We start from the raw sequence: 17,769 nt of genomic DNA, 5'->3' as shown, positions 1-17,769 counted from the left end.
TTCATATTACTTTTTAGCATGCACTATTAGTATTATTAATAGTGCATGCTAAAAGGTCTATTAACTACACAATGGGAGACGAATATACAAAAAATACTTGTAATTTATCTGCATATAATAGATGGGAGCTAACAAGTGCTCTGAAACTCACCAGAAGTTTTGCTAGAAATAATATTACTAAGCTGTGAAATGAATTCAGTCAGTTAATTAATTGGGGATTGGATGTTCAGGTTTATTTCTGGGTTTTTTTTTTCTCTCTCTCTTGCCAGTGACATGCATGTTCAAGCAGGTTGAGGTCAGATGTCAGACCTGCACCTGTCCATGAGTAAAACTGTGCATAAGAGTGATTCGTGAATCTTTTTTGTACTTTCAGAGAAAAAACTGCATGCCCTTTTTGTTCTTTAGAAAAAATACTTGTAGGACATAATGTCCTCCAGGGCTGAAGGAATTAGCATTTAGGTGAGAAAAACCAAACTTTTACCTAACAAAGAACCACACGGTAACCATAGCTTCAAATTGGTTTTCTTATCTCACCTACTATTTCTCTCTGTGATAATAGCCAGGATTCTTCGAGGTGAATTTCCATGCAAATTGTCTAAGCATTACCAAGCCATTATTGTGCATTGAGAGACCTCAAATTAAATTAATCCAGCACTATGAAAAAGGAAAACAGGGTCCTTTTAAAAAAAAAAAAGTTTTTAAATTATTCTGGCAAAGACAAACACACACAAAAAATAAATAAATAAATAAAAAAAACCTCCCACCTCCCCCACACCTTTCTGTTTGCTTTAACCTGCACTACTCCATCATTCACTTCTGATCTTTTTCATCTATTTTTGCTACTTTCTCCAATTCTGTGCCTGTCCTCAATTCCTTTTCTAAAGGAGAAAAAAAAGATTGTCCTGCTTTCAGGTCATTCTCAACGGTTTCTATTTCTTTTTCAGCCAGCGGACCCATTTTTGACACATCTCTGTTTTCTGTTCTCTACAATGTTGTCTAGACAATGGATTTCTTTTTTCAGTAACACCATCTTTTTTTCTTTCTTTTCCCTGTTTTATTCAACTACGTTCTCCTCGAAAAGTTGGTAAGTGCAAAGTTGGAAAAGAAGAGTGGCAGATTGTGGCCTTTCTTCTTTCCTCAACCCTTAGATAATCTTGTCACAGCATCACTCTCCTTGACTCCTTTGCTTGTAGTTAATCAAATCCTAATTTCTCAGGTTACCTCTGTGTCTCGTGCTCGAGCTTGCCTCAGTGTTGACATCCCTGTTCCCTCTTCCAAATTTCCCTCCAGACAGCCCTCTCGCCCCCATCTGTCTCTTGCTAACCTCCTCCGTGCCATCTTTTGCTCACCACGCATCTTGTCCAAGCATCAGACCTTATCCCTTCTCCCCTGCCTACAGTTTTCTGTCCAACTCATCTCCTAACACTAAGTGGCAGGGCCTCAGATGGACTGAGGTTTGAATTGCGCCAGCTAAAAAGGTTCACCAGCAGGGCAGACAAACGCTGCCAAGGACCTCTGGCAAGCTGGGGTCTCGGTGGAAAGGAAGGACGGGCACGAACGAGGAGGAGAGAGGCCGGATGAAAGTGCACGTCTTGTGAGGAGGGCTATCGCACTGTCTCAGGGTCTCCGAGGATGAAAGGAGTGCCGTGACTCCAGTGACTATACAAGCAAAATCACAAGGCAGCCAATGAGGAAGAAATTTTGTCTTTTGAAGGAAACGGGCACAATCATAAGTTGTATTATAAAGTATTGAATAATGGATGCGTAATCAAATGGAATATAAGAAATGGCATCAGCCAGGGTTACATTTAATAGATAACCTGTAGAGGAAGGAGGTAAAAGATCATGTACAACATCTTTATTAATATGTCGATATGATTAAGTTAATTATTATTATAATTTAAGCGACGATACATCAAAACACTGGGGAAGCTTTGAGGGTAAGAGCTGCCAGATTGATTTATTTTGCTCAGTAGTCAAAAGTAGAAATATTACTTTTGCTGTTAGATAAAACGTAGAAATGCAGCACATTCTCATTTCTTCCAAGCTAAATTTTTATATAACAGCTTCAAGCTAAACTATTTAAAACTGTGGGTAACGCAGCTCAAAATGCAAACACAGAGAATTATATTGTAAACTCTTTTCAAATTATCAAAAGACGCAAAATATGCTGGAAAAATATTTTATTCCTTGGAATTTCATTGTTTCAGTCTAGAGATGGGCAAACAGGAAACAATTATCTAGAATATTGTCTGTAAGTCAGTGGGAATGGGGAGTGGGCTGACAGAGAATTTTGCTCGTTTGGCTCTGTCCTGGTGTAAAAATACTACAAGCTGAAAAAAGTCAGCCTTTCAGTGTCGTATGAAATAAATGGCAACGGTATAACCATTTCAAAATAAGGAATGTGGATGTTGTGCACACCCATTCCCAGGTGGGTACAGGACAAGGTCACAAAGGGATGTGAGATGCTTTAATATTTTCTCTGGCAGAGAAATGATAGCACCTGGCAGTCACGATTTCTTAAAATATGTGGGAGAACTTGGAAAATACAGGGTTTAAAAAAATACGCGGTGTAATGAGGAGCCCAACTTAGCCAAGTCTAAAAGAATAAAGGCAAAACTTCCAAACTATACGGAGGCTGAGCACAGCTTATACGTGACTCACTGATGCACATTTAGTTCTCTAAATGCTGGCAAGACTTAACACTGTGCTTGTCACCCAACTTGTTTGACAGGATGTCTTTGAGATCAGAGATTTATTTAGGTTTCTCCCAAATCTGTCAAAGAGCAACAAAGGCTTTTTGTTGCCATCCTTACATGCAGTATGTCAAATCTTTTCATTGCTCAAGAAATTGAGTTCAAACTCTCTTCATTGTCAACAAAGCTTTTGTTGTTCAAACTGGAAGGTTGCAGTTTGGCACTACGTATCCTGAAGAACTTTTACAGTATTCAGGAACAACCACAGATGAGACCCGGACCATATTTTCTTTAAATAGTTTTTATCTCTTCTTGCTTCCTTACATTAATCTCCTTCTTTACTGCTTCCATGATCTACATGGCCTTTCAATCATTGTTCTGGCCACACTGAAAAACATATTGAAAGCTTCTGAACTGAAGGCCCGGGAGCCAAGACGCTGTAGTTTTACAGCGTTGTAAGGGAGACTCAGAATCAGCATATTTTCATCTATAGCACATGCATCATATCACACCCCACAGACGCAGCGAGAAAGATTTACTGAGTTAAACCAGAGAACAAATTTACTTCACACTATCTTTATGAGATCTGATTTCATGCTTTGCAGGTTTGTGCGCGCTACAGACAATAACAGTGCAGTAATCATGCAAGTCCAATTTCCAAAAGAATACAACCCTGTATTTCACATCATACTGCATGTTTCAATCCGTAAGATATAAAGGAAGCATAAAACGTGTGATTTCTTTAAGCTTCCAGCTTTTATCACTGACCAACTGTTGAGGCAACAAAAATATGAGTCACCTTGTATAATTGTGGCTACAATAACGATCTGCTGAGCTTGTGATGAACGGTGTTTGTTCACCGCCGTGGAAATATCTGCGAACAAAAAGAGACCACAAACTGAAAATCGCTCATCAAATGTACATATGCAGCATTTTATAAAAGAACTACGCATGAATGGCATTTCAATCTAAGGCTCCATAGCCCCCAGTGAATGTTTCAGAAGCAATGGTCATTTGGTTTTCCTAGAAGTTAGACACGAAAACACCAACTTCTGTGTTCAGTTAAAATAAGACCAGACACATATTTATATACAGGCAATCGCAAAGTAATTTGTCATCTTCTGCTCCCACTGGGATTCAGGAAGAAGGCTTCTTTTCTAATATGGGTCTTCTCAGATCAATAGCATTAAAAGAAACTAAAAATGCTAGCTCTGAAAGGAAAGCAATGTGTGTTTCCACTGGGCTGAAATCAGTCCTGAATGATCTGTCACCTGTAGCTTATTTTTGTAGGTGATTTTAATATTGCCTGTTCGGATATGGTCATTGCAATAAGATGCAATGTTGCTCCAGCTCTAGATGATTAAAGTCGTTCTTTGTAGGCGTTACATTATAGAACAGGCAGTATAGATGACTAGCTCGACAAACATAGAGCATTAAATGTGTAAGAAAGCTGAACAGCGCATACAACGCTTCTACCACATCCTTGGTTTACTCTTCTCAAGTGAAGCTGGCCTATTTCTTTAAGTGAAGGTTTGTGTTTTTAAAGGGTGAACTGTGCCTTACATTTTTGCATTCATGTTTCTGCATGCTTGAGTCCCCTTCCTGGCATTGTCACACAGTTTCGGAAAGTGCAAAGTGGAGTCTCACGAGGCACCCTGTTGAATTTACACCATATGAAAGACAAGGAGGAAACGAGTACTGATACCAGCAATAGCTCTGGTATCAGCCCTCCTTCTTACACTGACTCATTGTGGGAAGGCAAATCCATATCCTACCACAATATGGACAAAGAAATGTCAAGTCTGTATGACTGACAGCTTCACAATACCAAAGTCTGAGGGGGTCTGATCGAGTCTAGCGCTTAAGATGAGAAAGTTAGGAAAGTTGTATAGAGCAGCAGATTAAAAGCCTTTGAATCTTGGCTCAAGGATGTGATATATTTTACCTGAAAATATTTTTTAAAAAGATATCGCTTGCTTTGTATGGATCTCTACTTCTGAGGCACAGACTACTTTTAATTGGCATTTGTCTGGAGTGAAGAAAATGGCCACATTCACATCTAGACTACCCATTAAAGACAACAAAAGAATCCTCTTTTTGACAGCAGGTGTCTTTGAAACCAGATGAAAAGAATCCATCTTGCACATTTGTAATTTTCAGCATCTCCCCCTCTCACTGTGTGTTTGTTTGTGCATACATGCAAGAAGCTGCATGGGATTACAAATAGCGCAATAATCTATGAGCTTCTGTTGTTATACTTCAATAATCAGGCAGCAATTACACTCAAATTAAAAAAAAGAAGGTCCACTTCCATGGATCCAAACCAGCACCAGAGTAAATATAAAGCTGAGCTACGTTTGTTGGTTACTAATGTAAGTGTCATTTTATGTAGTAAATGTTATAACATGTTAACTGACAAATGCTGTACGTCTCCTGCAGCTATAGAAAGTGAAATATTCTTCATATGTAAAAAGTGGCTTTGCTGACTGCGGCCCACAGTTCCACACACGGTGTTGGCTCTCTGGAATAGCTTGCTGTCACACCGACATGTTGTCATTATTATAATTAGTTCCACCTGCGTTTTTCCTGATTAAATGAGTCACCAGTCTGCAGGAGTTCACCATATCATGACTCAAACATAAAGAGGGAACAGGCGGCAGTGGTGTTGCTCCTCAGCAGGGCTCCACAGCTTCACCCTCGCTCTCATCAGAGACCTAGGCCCTGCTGGAAGCAGCACAACAGATGCGAATTTACTGTGCACTGCACAGAAAAAGGAGATCGTAAGAACAGAGAAAAAAAGTGAACAACAGAATATAGCAAATAATGTTTATCGTTTAAGGAAAGACGCACTGGAATCTGAAATAGCTTATTGTAGAAGCTGAGGTGTCCTTGTGGGATTTTGAGCACATCCAAAATGAACTGTGCCTCACCTAAAAAGCAGATGAAAGCAGGTGGCAGCAGCACGAGTCTGAAGCATGCAGTCTAGTGAGACTCGCACGTCATAGCGTCATGTCATCAGAGTCTGTACTCTGTGTTCAAAAGTTGCAATTATGACAGACTATCATATAATCACATTACACTTTAGCATCAATCCGACAGTTTTTCTTCTGGTCTCAGAATACTTCTTAAAGAAAAGTGTCTGGACTTCTTTAAGTTGCTTGAAGACGTTTCACCTCTCATCCGGGAAGCTTCTTCAGTTCTAAGGTCAAATGGCGTAGAGTCCCAGATTTAAACCCAGTGGGAGTTTCCACCCAAAGAGGGACAAAAGGACCCCCTGATGATCCTCTAATCACCTGAGCCAAGGTGTGAAAATGGGTGTGGGTCCCAATCAGCCAGGGTTTCGGGTGAGCTCATTATGAAACCTGGCCCCACCTTATCATGCGATTTCCTGAGGTCAGATGGCCCAGGATGTGAGTGGGCGTTAAGGCCTGGTAAATGGCCTGTATTTGTATAGTGCTTTACTAGTGCCTAAGGACCCCAAAGTGCTTTACACAACCAGTCATCCACACACACATTCACACACTGGTGATGGCAAGCTACATAGCCACAGCCACCCTGGGGCGCACTGACAGGCTGCCGGACACTGGCGCCACCGGGCCCTCTGACCACCAGTAGACAACGGGTGAAGTGTCTTGCCCAAGGACACAATGACCGGGCTCGAACTGGCAACCTTCCGATTACAAGGCAAACTCCCAACTCTGGGTTTAAATCTGGGACTCGCCGCCATTTGACCTTAGAACTGAAGAAGCTTCTCGGATGAGAGGTGAAACTTCTTCAAGCAACTTAAAGAAGTCCAGATGCTTTTCTTTGCAAGCTCCTTTGACTACAATGACCTGGATGACTGAGAACCTTCACAGACAATACTTCTGAAAGCACAGAATCCAAATTTCTTCATTTTGCCAAATTAAAAGGTTTCTATTAAATAGTAATATGGCTGAACTGGTACCTAACTCCAGCATTTAGACCAGGTGAGAGTCGGGCATCGCCATGCTTTGAGGGTGGCAATGCTTTGATCTCATTTTGTCTTTTATCTCGATGTCTGTCTATTCACATGGCACCAGAGTAAGATAGCATTCAGTCAAACAGAATGAGTCTGTGTAGCTCCAGCACATGCCTGTGATCAGCTATGAAGTATGGACCTTGGCAATTTTCTACCTTCTTTTTTTTTTTTTTTTTTCCAGAATAGGTCAGGCATGAATCCAGTGATCCTCTAGGTGGTCTTTTCTTTGAAAAGGTTCAACGGGAATTCTACAAAGTTATGACTTGCCGTACAATGCCTCAGTGCCTGAGGAATGATAATTGGTGGGTTTAGGCATGAGGAGGAAATCTGAGGCTCAGTAGGAGCAGAGCCTTTTTTTTCTTTTTAGGGTCACAAGGGGGCTGGAGCCCAGCTGTTATGGGGAAGAGAGAGGGTAGCCCCTGGACAGATTGCCAATCTGTTGCAGGGCTAACATGGAGACAAACTATTCATGCTTTCATTCACACCTACAGCCAATTAAAAATCACCAATTAACCTAACCATATGCATGTCTTTGGACTGTGGGAGGAAGCACAGACACAGAGCGACCACACAGAACGGCCCCTCACAGGACTAACCAAGACACTATCACACTGCCCCAGAGGGAAGGGGGGGAAACCGTGAAATAAAAGCCTTGTGCAGTTTTTGAACTTAAGTCAGAAAAATAAAAAAATTAAAAGGTGACACATCAAGATGAAAATTCTGGACCTCATTAATTTCTATACTCTGGTTCCAGCACTGAAGGCTTGGTTTGTTCTTTTAGCTGCAAGGGCACAAGCAACTTTGCCAAGCACTGCAGCAACCAAAGGCTGGTCGTACATGGTAGAAAATCGTGGTCCTTAATCACAGAAATTATGCAACATTTGTGAGTTATCTTACAAATGATCCTTTACTCATCAAAGATTGCATTCCTCATGATTCGACTGCACTATCCAAGTTGCACTTCTCTGCCACTGAGCACTTGGAAAAATGAGAAGACAGTATGGGTAAAATATATTTAGATGGTGGCTGTAAATTCTCAGCAGAGCTCTGTCCTCTACACGAGCTTGCCAAGTTTTGCAAACTGTCTGACGGTGTTGCTTGCTGCATGACAAAATAACCTCCTTGCAGGGAGACAAGGTGATGCAGGACATAGCCGAAATGTGTTTATCCATTTCACTTTCTCATTGAAAATATCCAGCAGATTATTTCGAGGCAGGTAGATTCAGTGCTGATATTTTGTGGAGGAGTTCACCTGCACACACGTGAAGTTTCTTTTTTCAGAGCCCAAAGTGGGAGTGTCATTTATAGCATGGCTGCTTGGGTCCAGGTCCTCAGCAGGGCGTTGGCAGTTCGCTGCTAATAGCCTTCGCCTGTCAGCTCCTAATGAAACACAGGAATATAGACAGGGGTTAATTAGCTGCAGGTGTGCCTCATTGACCACTCGGGCCAATCCTGGCTCACTTGAATCTCATCCATTTCTCAGTCTCCACCTGGTTCACCACAAAGCACAGCACATTAGAACACACCGCCTGTTAAACTGCTTTCAAGAACCACAGAAATGTCACAGAACAGGATTAACATGGCTGCTGTTCCTGTGGGCTGCGGCTGGTGAAGGTAATGAATGAATAATATAGTAGAACTCACATTACTGGGCCATATCATTAGACACAATTAACGGGGAATTAATTTAGAAGAGAGGTAAAGTCTGAAAGTATCGATTTGCACATGAGTGATGGCCTGATCAGTTAATCGCATGCGTTACGCTCGGTATCTAACATTAGAATCAACAGTAATCGCTGAATCTCTCCTTTTATTTCCCCTCTGCTTACAATGACGAAAGCATTCTGCATTCATCTCCTTTTAAATGGACAGAAAACACATGAAGCTTTATTGTCCTCTAACTTTATATTCCTCCCTTTGTGGGTGAACTCTGTGGCAAATGCAAAATCGACTACTGCAGTGAAGCTTAATGGATACTGATTGCTGAGCCCAATTTACCTTCCGCCAGTCTATTGCCATGGACAGGGATGGCAAGCAGTAAAAAAAGTGGAGGGACATTCTGTAGTCGACACATATCACAACATATTTACACATTTAATAAGCCACTCGTAGAAAAGCAGATTTTCTGCACTCAGTGAGTCTGCTGTCATCACTAAGGAACACGACGGTAATAAAAACTAGAGAAACTCTATGTGATGGTTTCTTGGTTTATACCTTTGGTATCCTGTGGCAGCACACGGGTAATGTCTGATGTCTGTTTGACAACGATTCAGATCTCTGCCTCAGATGAAATAATTTATTTGGAGAACCAAATTCATGACGTGATCCATTCTTAATGAATTTGAAAACAGTTCTTCCTGATGAAAACTGGCAAATAAGACTAGAAAAGCATTCTGTAAATGCAAATCCATTATACTGCAAAATTTAATCCAAAGACTATCCATCAACCCTCTGCAATTTTCTCTTTTTCTCTTTTTGCAAAGCAATCCAGTGGTGTGGACTGGATGCTTTGGCAGGCCATATCTCGCCTACAGGCTATATTTCTGGCTCCTCTGCTATAGAAACTAGAAGATATGAGACTCCAAAAATATCATTAATAACCAGCTATGTTTATGCCAGCGAGTCTTCTATCCTAATAACCAAAAAGGTAATACTACGTTCTCAACGATACCGCCAAAAGGACTAATGCAACTTTCAAAAATCATTGCTCAAAAATATGCAAGACATTCAGGATGTGACAGTGCTGCAGTAAAGGTTCGATTAGTTTTAAGAAGGTGATCGAGTTCATTGTTTTGGTAAAATTAAGTACTCTAAGTAAATTAGAGGGTGCGCTTTGTCATAGTTTGCTATAATTACTAGAGCTAGGGGGTTGTACCTAGAGTGAGTTGAAATGACTGACAGAGCCAGTAGAGGTCACTTGACAATACATATACAATAAGCTGCTTATACAAAGGACCTCTGGGAGTATTTTTGTTTATTTTGTGTTTTTAAACAAAATAATTACCTAATTTGTAATAATGATAGAATTCCCCATATACAGTGTGTATGAGTGTGATAATGGCAGAAAAGTACCTGTTTAATTCGCTTACTATTAATATTAAGACAGGTGTGTGTGTGTGTGTGTGTGTGTGTGTGTGTGTGTGTGTGTGTGTGTGTGTGTGTGTGTGTGTGTGTGTGTGTGTGTGTGTGTGTGTGTGATAAACCAGACAGCTTTGGTGATTTTAAACAACTGTCTCATCTAAAGCCTTCCTAGCTGTCGCAGTGATTTAAACGATTATGACAACTTTCCACAAATGCAGGTGGAGAACGTGCTAATGGCGAGCAGACCTCTGGGATGGAACAGTTGGATGAGGGAGATAGTAGAACAAAATTACTTGAAATTGGCCTCTCCAAATGGCTTTTTAATGCTCCTTTTTGAAAGCTTTACCGCTTAACAACTGAGGTTGGTGTCATTTTCTGTCAGCGGGATCCTGTTTGTTTCAACAATTTGTATCTCACTTTTTTGCCGTCACATACACAGAATCTTTGAATGCTTCTCCCTGCCTATGATTAATCAATAGCACGAGGTATCACTAAGTGCAGTTCACATTATGTACGACCAAATGTACCAAGAATAATTAAGGCCAAGCCCAATTGATTTGCTTTGGCTTATTTATGAGGGAGAACAGAAATGCAGCTCTCTTATGTAACTCAGCCTCTAATTGAATCTAAGAAGTTTAAGTCAATTCTAGTTGGTAATTTCTGTTTATGTGAAAATTTAAAAACTAAATGCAGAAATGCAGTAAGTTATTCATACTTATATTTTTCAGACCAGTTTTGCAATCATGTGCATCTTTATTATTTTTCATTTTAAGTAGTTTCTGGGTCAAATTTTGTGTTTTTAGAGTCAAATTTGATTACACTTTCAATGATAGGAATTGCAAGAAGCGTGATAAAGTGTTTTTACACAGCATAAATGTTGCTGTTTAAATACATTTACCACCATTGATTTGCCCATAGTAAAAAGAAAATCCCTACTATGCTGTATATATATGACTGGTTTCCCAGTTTGCTTCACTTTTGTATCCCTGGAACAAAACTGCTCCATTTCATCAGTTAAAAATAATAGAGAAACTGAAGTATGCACCCTAATAAAAAGCCAAAGAAATAACATTAGAGTTGCTGTTCGCTTCTATGGACAAACCATGGACTCCTCATTTAAAGTTATCTGCTCTAAATTGGAGCCACTTTCTTTCTCACTATATTCCTCTTTGTTTCTGTCTTATTCCCTCTTTCGTTCTGATTATAAGACTGAATTCAGTACACCCTTTCTGCTTAGCATGAATGAAGATTAGCTCATGGGTATATTAAGATGTGCTTCCTGCTTTTTGCTTCACCTGGATGTGGCTCTTGTAGTCATTAAACTACCAAGAACAAAAGGACTGATCGGGGATCAGTGCACAGGTCATATGGCCATATTAAAATGCACTGCAACAAAAGGAAGAATGATACTAAATGGCAAGTGGGAATAAAAGTAACTTCTGTTATCCCAAGATTTTTTACCCTCCTTCCTTGTATTCTTATATCATTTTAATACAAATCTGTTAACCTTTGAACGCACAACTTGAGGATGTACCATTATAAGATAATAGCCTCTAAGTGTAAAAAGTTGGAGACTTTCCTCTTCTCAGCAGTTAAAGTTCTACTCATTTGCTGCACAGGCAATATTAGCAGTATTGTAACACTGATGGTACTAAATTACTTACTTTTGGTTTGATGGTTATGCTTCAGTTCAGTTGTATTTAGTTATAAACCTGGACTATTGTTGAGCTAACTTTTGCTTTTCCATGTTTCCTATTACATTAACTTGCATTAGCTCATGTTGCAGCCTTCTATATATATCTATATTTTCAACTGGCAAAGTAATTGGAATATCAATTACTGGGAGGGATTACTGGGACCGTTGACATACTAGTCAACTCACTTAAATCGTTTAAATAGCTGGATAAAATCAGACACGCCTGAACAATCAGTTTGAAACACTGGGAGTCAAAATAAATGTTTGGCTTAGGTGGTCGAGTGAGTGGTCCAAAGGTTTGATCCCTAGACCCCAGACCCTCCAGTAACTCATCTACTTGAGCAAGACTAGAGAAAGCTGCTCTAGCTGGTTGGCCAGTAGCTTGGACAGCAGCTGTGGCTTTAGAGATAGTGCAGGTCAGAAGATTGATGGATCAGTCCCTGGCTTCTCCAGTCCGTGAGTATGAGTGGAGTTTGCCAGAATACTGAACCCTGCATCCATCTTTCTGTATGAATGGCTGAATGTGGCTTTGTGCTAAAACCTTTTTTGTATTCCAAAGGAAAAACAAGTGTTATCTAAAGGCCAGACCATTTACGTGTGTGTGAAAATCTGAATGATGTAAGTGCACACTTTTATTATTTGCTCCCAAATGGAAATTTCATGGACAAAAATCCCTCATGAATCCAAAGGCTTCACCAACTTCCTGAAGGTCTAGACTATCTACCTTCCGTATAAGCAGCCTCTCACATAGTTTGGATCAGCGTATCTTAAAAAGCCCAAGTGGAGAGTAGCGGAATTGGTTATTTATCTGCCATTTCAACTTATTTCTGGGTAATGAAATAGAGAGTGAAAGAGATGATAGACATAGAGAGAGAGGGGGGATGACAGTCACGAAACTCTATGTGACTTAAGTGTATGACATGTGCCTTGCCCTGCTGAATCATGGCTTGCCCTCTGTCTGTCTCCATCCCACTCTCTTCCACCTTCTCCTGTTCCTTCCCTTCTCTTTCTCTCACTCTTGCTCTCGCTCACTATGCCCTTAAAACTTAAACTCTCCCTATCACTTACCAGAACTACCCAAACTCACTTTTGACATCTCTTGCCTGCCTCTCTCATCCTCCTCCACCCCTGCCGCCTCCTTTATTTCAGTGCTTGTGGGAACTGCTTACTCTTCCCTACCTCCTCCTCTCTTACTCATTCATCCCTGTGATGCCTGCCAGCGAGCCACCCTCTTCTTATTCCTTCCTTATAGTTTCCAAAAACACTTACCAACCTTGAATTGCTACATCTAAAGACTGGCTAACTCACTTGCTCCTTTCACTTTTCTACAACTGTGATTTAATCAGCTCACATGATAACTTTTTAAAGGTGTTGATTTTAATTTAATATCTGCAAAGATTATAATTTATGGTACAGATTGAGTCTTCAAAAATTATATTTTTTGTTTGGTTTGAGTTTTAATTGGTATGTTTATTTTTTTGTTGCCATCCTTGCACTCCAAGTCTCTTGATGAGAGTGCAAATAAAAGCTTGGATTATTTGAGACAACAGTACACGCTTGTAAATTCACTGAGGGGAAATATAGCTCATATTTCTGCCATTTAAAATTTTGTGATGTTTAATAGTGATAAATTACAGAATAATTAGGGAACGGCAATTTACATGGTGACTAATTGGCATATAATATCATATCAAAATAAAATTAATCTCTTTGACAGGTTTTCAGCAGCCTGGATGCTGATGCAATGGGAGCTAAATTTGAATTCCTCACAAATCTTTCATAATAAAACAGAAATATCGTCAGTTTTGTGAGTTATACTAGGACAAAGTTAACTTGAAAGCCAACTCATTAATTTGAAAGTCTGAGGAGAGGTCGTTCAGAGATACTTATCTTTGAAGTTTTTTATTTTTAACACCATAGAGAATATGTAACCCCAATTCCAAAAAAAGTTGGAACTGTGGAAGTGGAAACAAAAACAGAATGCAATGACTTGCAAATCTCATAAACTCATATTTTATTCACAATAAAATATAAGAAATGCATCCAATGTTTAAACATTACATTTCATGACAAATATTCGCTCATTTTGAATTGATGGCGGCAAAATGTCTCAAAAAATTTGGGATTAACTAGCAACAGGTGAGTAATATGATTACAAATGAAACAAGCATTTGAGAGAGGAGAGTTTGTGACAGCGGTTTATCAATCTGTAAAAAAAAAACTGCACCTACAGTTCGCTCAGCCATGCAATGTGGTCATATGATCCAGAAACACAGCCTTCTCCTCTGGACCAAAGCCTAATGGACTGAGGAAAAGTGGACAGCTGTCATCTGTAGTCACAAAACAGAATGTAAAATTCTTCCGTAAAAACATGGATGGACTAAAGAGAAGAGAGACCATCCAGCTTGTTTTCAGTTGCCAGCTTGCACATATGGATACTGCAATTATTACAACAGCATGACATCATAGAAGAGTCTCCATCCCGAATTTCTTGAGGTCCAGAAGTTTCACCTGTTGAAAACATTCGTGGCATCATTCAATTTGATTTATTTATGTAGCGCCTCAAAGCATTTTATATTATGAAGAGAAAAAATATGACAAAGAAAACCCAAGACTGTTGAACAGGTAGAATTCCATATCAGACAACAATGGGACAACATTCCTCTCCCAAAAGTCCAGCAGCTGATCTCTTTAGATCCCAAACATTTATGGACTGTTGTTAAAAGAAGCGAGGATGCTACAGAGGGGTAAATATGGCCCCATTCCAACTCTGAGACCTGTTGTTACCGTCAAATTCAAAGATGAGCTAGTTTTTTAAATGTCTAAGTTTAAACCTTGGATGCTTTATTTCTTCTGTCGTAAATGAAATCTGGATTTACAAGAATTTAAAACCATTGTGCTGCATTTTTATTTGCATTTTATACAGCGCCCGAATTTCTCTGTGATATGGGTGGTAATAATTTAAATTGACACCACAACCACAACTCTAAATCTTCTTCTTTGTTTCACTCCTTATATGCCTCACCCTCTGAACCAGACAGCCCAAGCAGATCAAGTCTGTGAAAGGACACATCACAGTTTTAAAATGACTTTTAACAGTCACACAAAAAGAAATCCAATCTCAAGGAAGCAGAGGGATCTATTTTTTTTTTGTACCGTCACGAGCCTCAATAAAACCAGAATGCAACACATTCACATTACATCATGCTTTTTTGAATAACAGACCCAAATCATCAACTCTTTTTCTAGAGTTATAATTCTCTTCCTTTTAATGTTCCACTTCTATAACCTGTGGAGTCACTCCTTCCACCTACACTTTCAGCCCGCAGCTGAATGCAATAGGTTATTTTCCGAGCCTTATTGGGAAAGGAATTATGAAAAAGAACAAGCAAGGATACATGTGGATGAAAAGGGAAAACATCAAAGAGATAAATCACACAAAAAATTACAAAATAACAGGAAATATCATCCGTTGAAGACAAATGGCAGTAAACAATATATAAAGGGTACATGGTGTTATGGAATATTTAAAAATGAATCTTCAAACATGTAATTCAAGGGTTGGATTTGTACATTATAATCTGGGGGCTAGAGAGGAAGATGCGTTGTCAGTGATGCGACCCCAGTGATGACTGACAGCTCCCTGTAGGCGTTCCCGCGGTGACTCAGAAGTTTTGCTGACTATTTATGTCTTCATTTTGATGAGTTGAACAGCACAGATGATGCACAGCGGCCTTAACAGATTGGACCAATTAATGAGTGTCTAAATAATACAAAGTCCCATCACCATGCGAAATGTTCAAACTTTGGATTAAACAGCATTTTTTGACATTTAGAATTTGTTCTGTAGTGAAGGAAGGATGTGCATAACTTTTTCTCCAGCTTTCATAAACAGTTCTCTTTGTGAATACACTTCAGGCCCATTTAACTTCAAGGCTTTCAAAAAACATCCCTGGTGTACAATTTGTCCTTCTGCAACTCAAAAGGGCTCAGTCAACCAATTTTGAGAGTGAAAGTGATTTCAACCCAAGTCCTCGCAACAAAAGTAACGTCAGTTAAAAGCTGTTGTCTCCTATGGTTGGACCTCTCTGTCTCGTTTTGTGTCACTTTGTTTTAATGCTGTACGCAGGGTACAAATTTGAGGGAGGTCACTGTCGAATGAAAGCGAAGACTGCAATTCCATCAGCTAAACACAAATGCAAGGACGAAGCACTACTGTGTTTAGACTGGTGAAAAATGTGCAGTTTATAGAGAATGAACATTCTTTATTCCTAGCCACATTCCAGCATTAATGAAGGGATAGGGGATTATTTTTAATATATTATTCACTGAAACAAGATCTCACCTGATTTTTCTATTCATTTTGTATATTATTTGAGGTGCGTGACAAGCATTCCCAACCAAAAATAACAGTTTGGATGAGTCTGACAGTTGAAATAGTGAAGAATTTCCATCTGATACTGGTTATCTGAAGCTGCCGTGTTCTTGATCTATAGTTATTCTTTTTTTTTTTCCATCCCTTCGTGTTTTTCTGCTTTTCCATTTCATTCACAGTGGGGCTGGAGCCTATCCCAGCTACCATAGGACAAGAGCCAGGGTACGCCCTGGACAGATCGCCAGTCTGTCACAGAGCTAACACAGAGACACGCTCACGTTCACACATGTGGGCAAATTAGAATCGCCAATTAGCCCAACCTCTCTAATGAAATGCCTTTGGCCTGTGGGAGGAGTACGCAGAGAGCACTGATGCTGCCAGAACAGGAGAACAGAAATGCTCCGGCTAGACTGTAGAGGTGTGGTAACAGTGCTAACCACTCCCCCACCACGCTGCCCAACAGAAGCTTTCAAAGTAATACATTTCTCAGGAAAAGACAAGAATAGATGCTAGAAAGAAAGCAGTTTGAAAAGTTAAAAAAAAAAAAAAGGATATTATTTGGCTCTAAAAATGAAGCCAGTGTAGCAGCTGCACAAACTGTAGTTCCATGAGTGGCCACTAAAGGCTCCAAAAGTGACTCAAAAGCCAGCTGCAGAAATAAGCATGTTTACAGCCTGGTATATAAGTCAGTTCAGGTCCCTATAGCACATGAGTATGAAGGTGTCATTTTTCCCCCTGCATTTGCATTTTACTGAAACGTAAAGGTGTGTGAGTGATTGTTGCAGGTTGTTTGTTTTATTAAGGCGTTGGCCAAGAATGCAAATTCAGAGGCATTAGAAATGCAGCTTTGCCATGCAATCGCTGGTTTCAATGTGACATACACACAGTCTGTTAGTTAAAAATCAGCTCTTGCTGAGTGAAACAGCTGTTGGGTTACTTCATGAGAGTGCTGAACTAAATGTTAAACCAAAACAGTGAGCTAAAGGATGTTAAATAGCTCGGCAGATTTATGGGTTTTGTGATAATTCAGGTCATACAATTTGGTCAAATGAAAACGACTCAAGACTTTTGGTTTTATTGCTCAGTCCTGCATAGTTTTCGCTGAGTGCGTTTAAGGCATAAAATAAGCAACCCCAGCCCCAGCCTGTTGTTTGGACCACTCTTCTTTATGGATGCAGAGCAGACTGCTCAGATGAAAGACTTTCCGCCACTTTTGAAGATGCACATACCTTGTTACTATAGCAACCACTTTGGGTAAAAACAACAAAAGAAGAGGGGGTACAAGGGGGGGAGAACAAATGATGAAACGATAAAACAGGTCAGTGAAAGATTGGATTTAAATTCAACAAAGACTGGAATTCAGCGGATAGCCCGCTGATGTTTAAACACCCTCCACTCACGGCCGTTAATCTGTCAGGCTGCAGTGAGCGAACAGGATGCCTCCCATCAGCCCAGGGCAGACTTGTGATCTGAAGCAATGTGTGAAAGCAATTTGAAAAAAACAAGTAAACCACTTTTAGACTGAATGCTATTATTTTCCCAGTTGCTGACAATGTTGTGTTTTAAGAGCAAGCGCTAGTCAATTCCCCTAGACTTCTATGTTAAAATGTCCAGTTTTAGCAATGACGTTAGCAGAACAAAGTCGTTTTAGAGGATTTTACATATATGTAACTTACCCATGTAAATTCTAAAACTTATGCACTGGTAGTTAAGCAATATTAACATAGCTAGTTGGGTGGTTAACCAAACCAACAACTTGTCCAAGTATGTGCTCCAGTTTTGATGACTGAAATTCTTGTAAGTTATTAATATGCCATCAATTAGCAGATATTTCACACTTTGACATCACAGTGTCTACGGATGCAGCTTGCTAACTTGCAAGTTAGCATCAGCACTCCACCCTTTAATCTAAATGTGGTCA

General features: G+C 39.8%; 1 protein-coding gene across 3 annotated transcripts in view; it reads left to right on the top strand.

Annotated features, from left to right (window-relative positions):
* Nucleotides 1-17,769, top strand: part of LOC120734939 (pro-neuregulin-3, membrane-bound isoform) — a 331,347-nt gene that overhangs the window by 261,090 nt on the left and 52,488 nt on the right. For 2 of the 3 annotated variants that reach the window (XM_040034064.1, XM_040034065.1), the window contains one exon: nucleotides 1,082-1,084. The exons of the other annotated variant lie outside the window; for it this stretch is intronic. In XM_040034064.1, the coding sequence (XP_039889998.1) occupies nucleotides 1,082-1,084 (3 nt within the window). The remainder of the gene's footprint in view (nucleotides 1-1,081; nucleotides 1,085-17,769) is intronic. 3 annotated transcript variants of the gene reach the window in all.

The sequence above is a fragment of the Simochromis diagramma genome, unplaced genomic scaffold, assembly GCF_900408965.1.
Source record: "Simochromis diagramma unplaced genomic scaffold, fSimDia1.1 OVJJ01000176.1, whole genome shotgun sequence".
Classification (NCBI taxonomy): domain Eukaryota; kingdom Metazoa; phylum Chordata; class Actinopteri; order Cichliformes; family Cichlidae; genus Simochromis; species Simochromis diagramma.
Note: the sequence above shows the minus strand (reverse complement) of the source record. Positions and strands in the feature narration are given on the sequence as shown.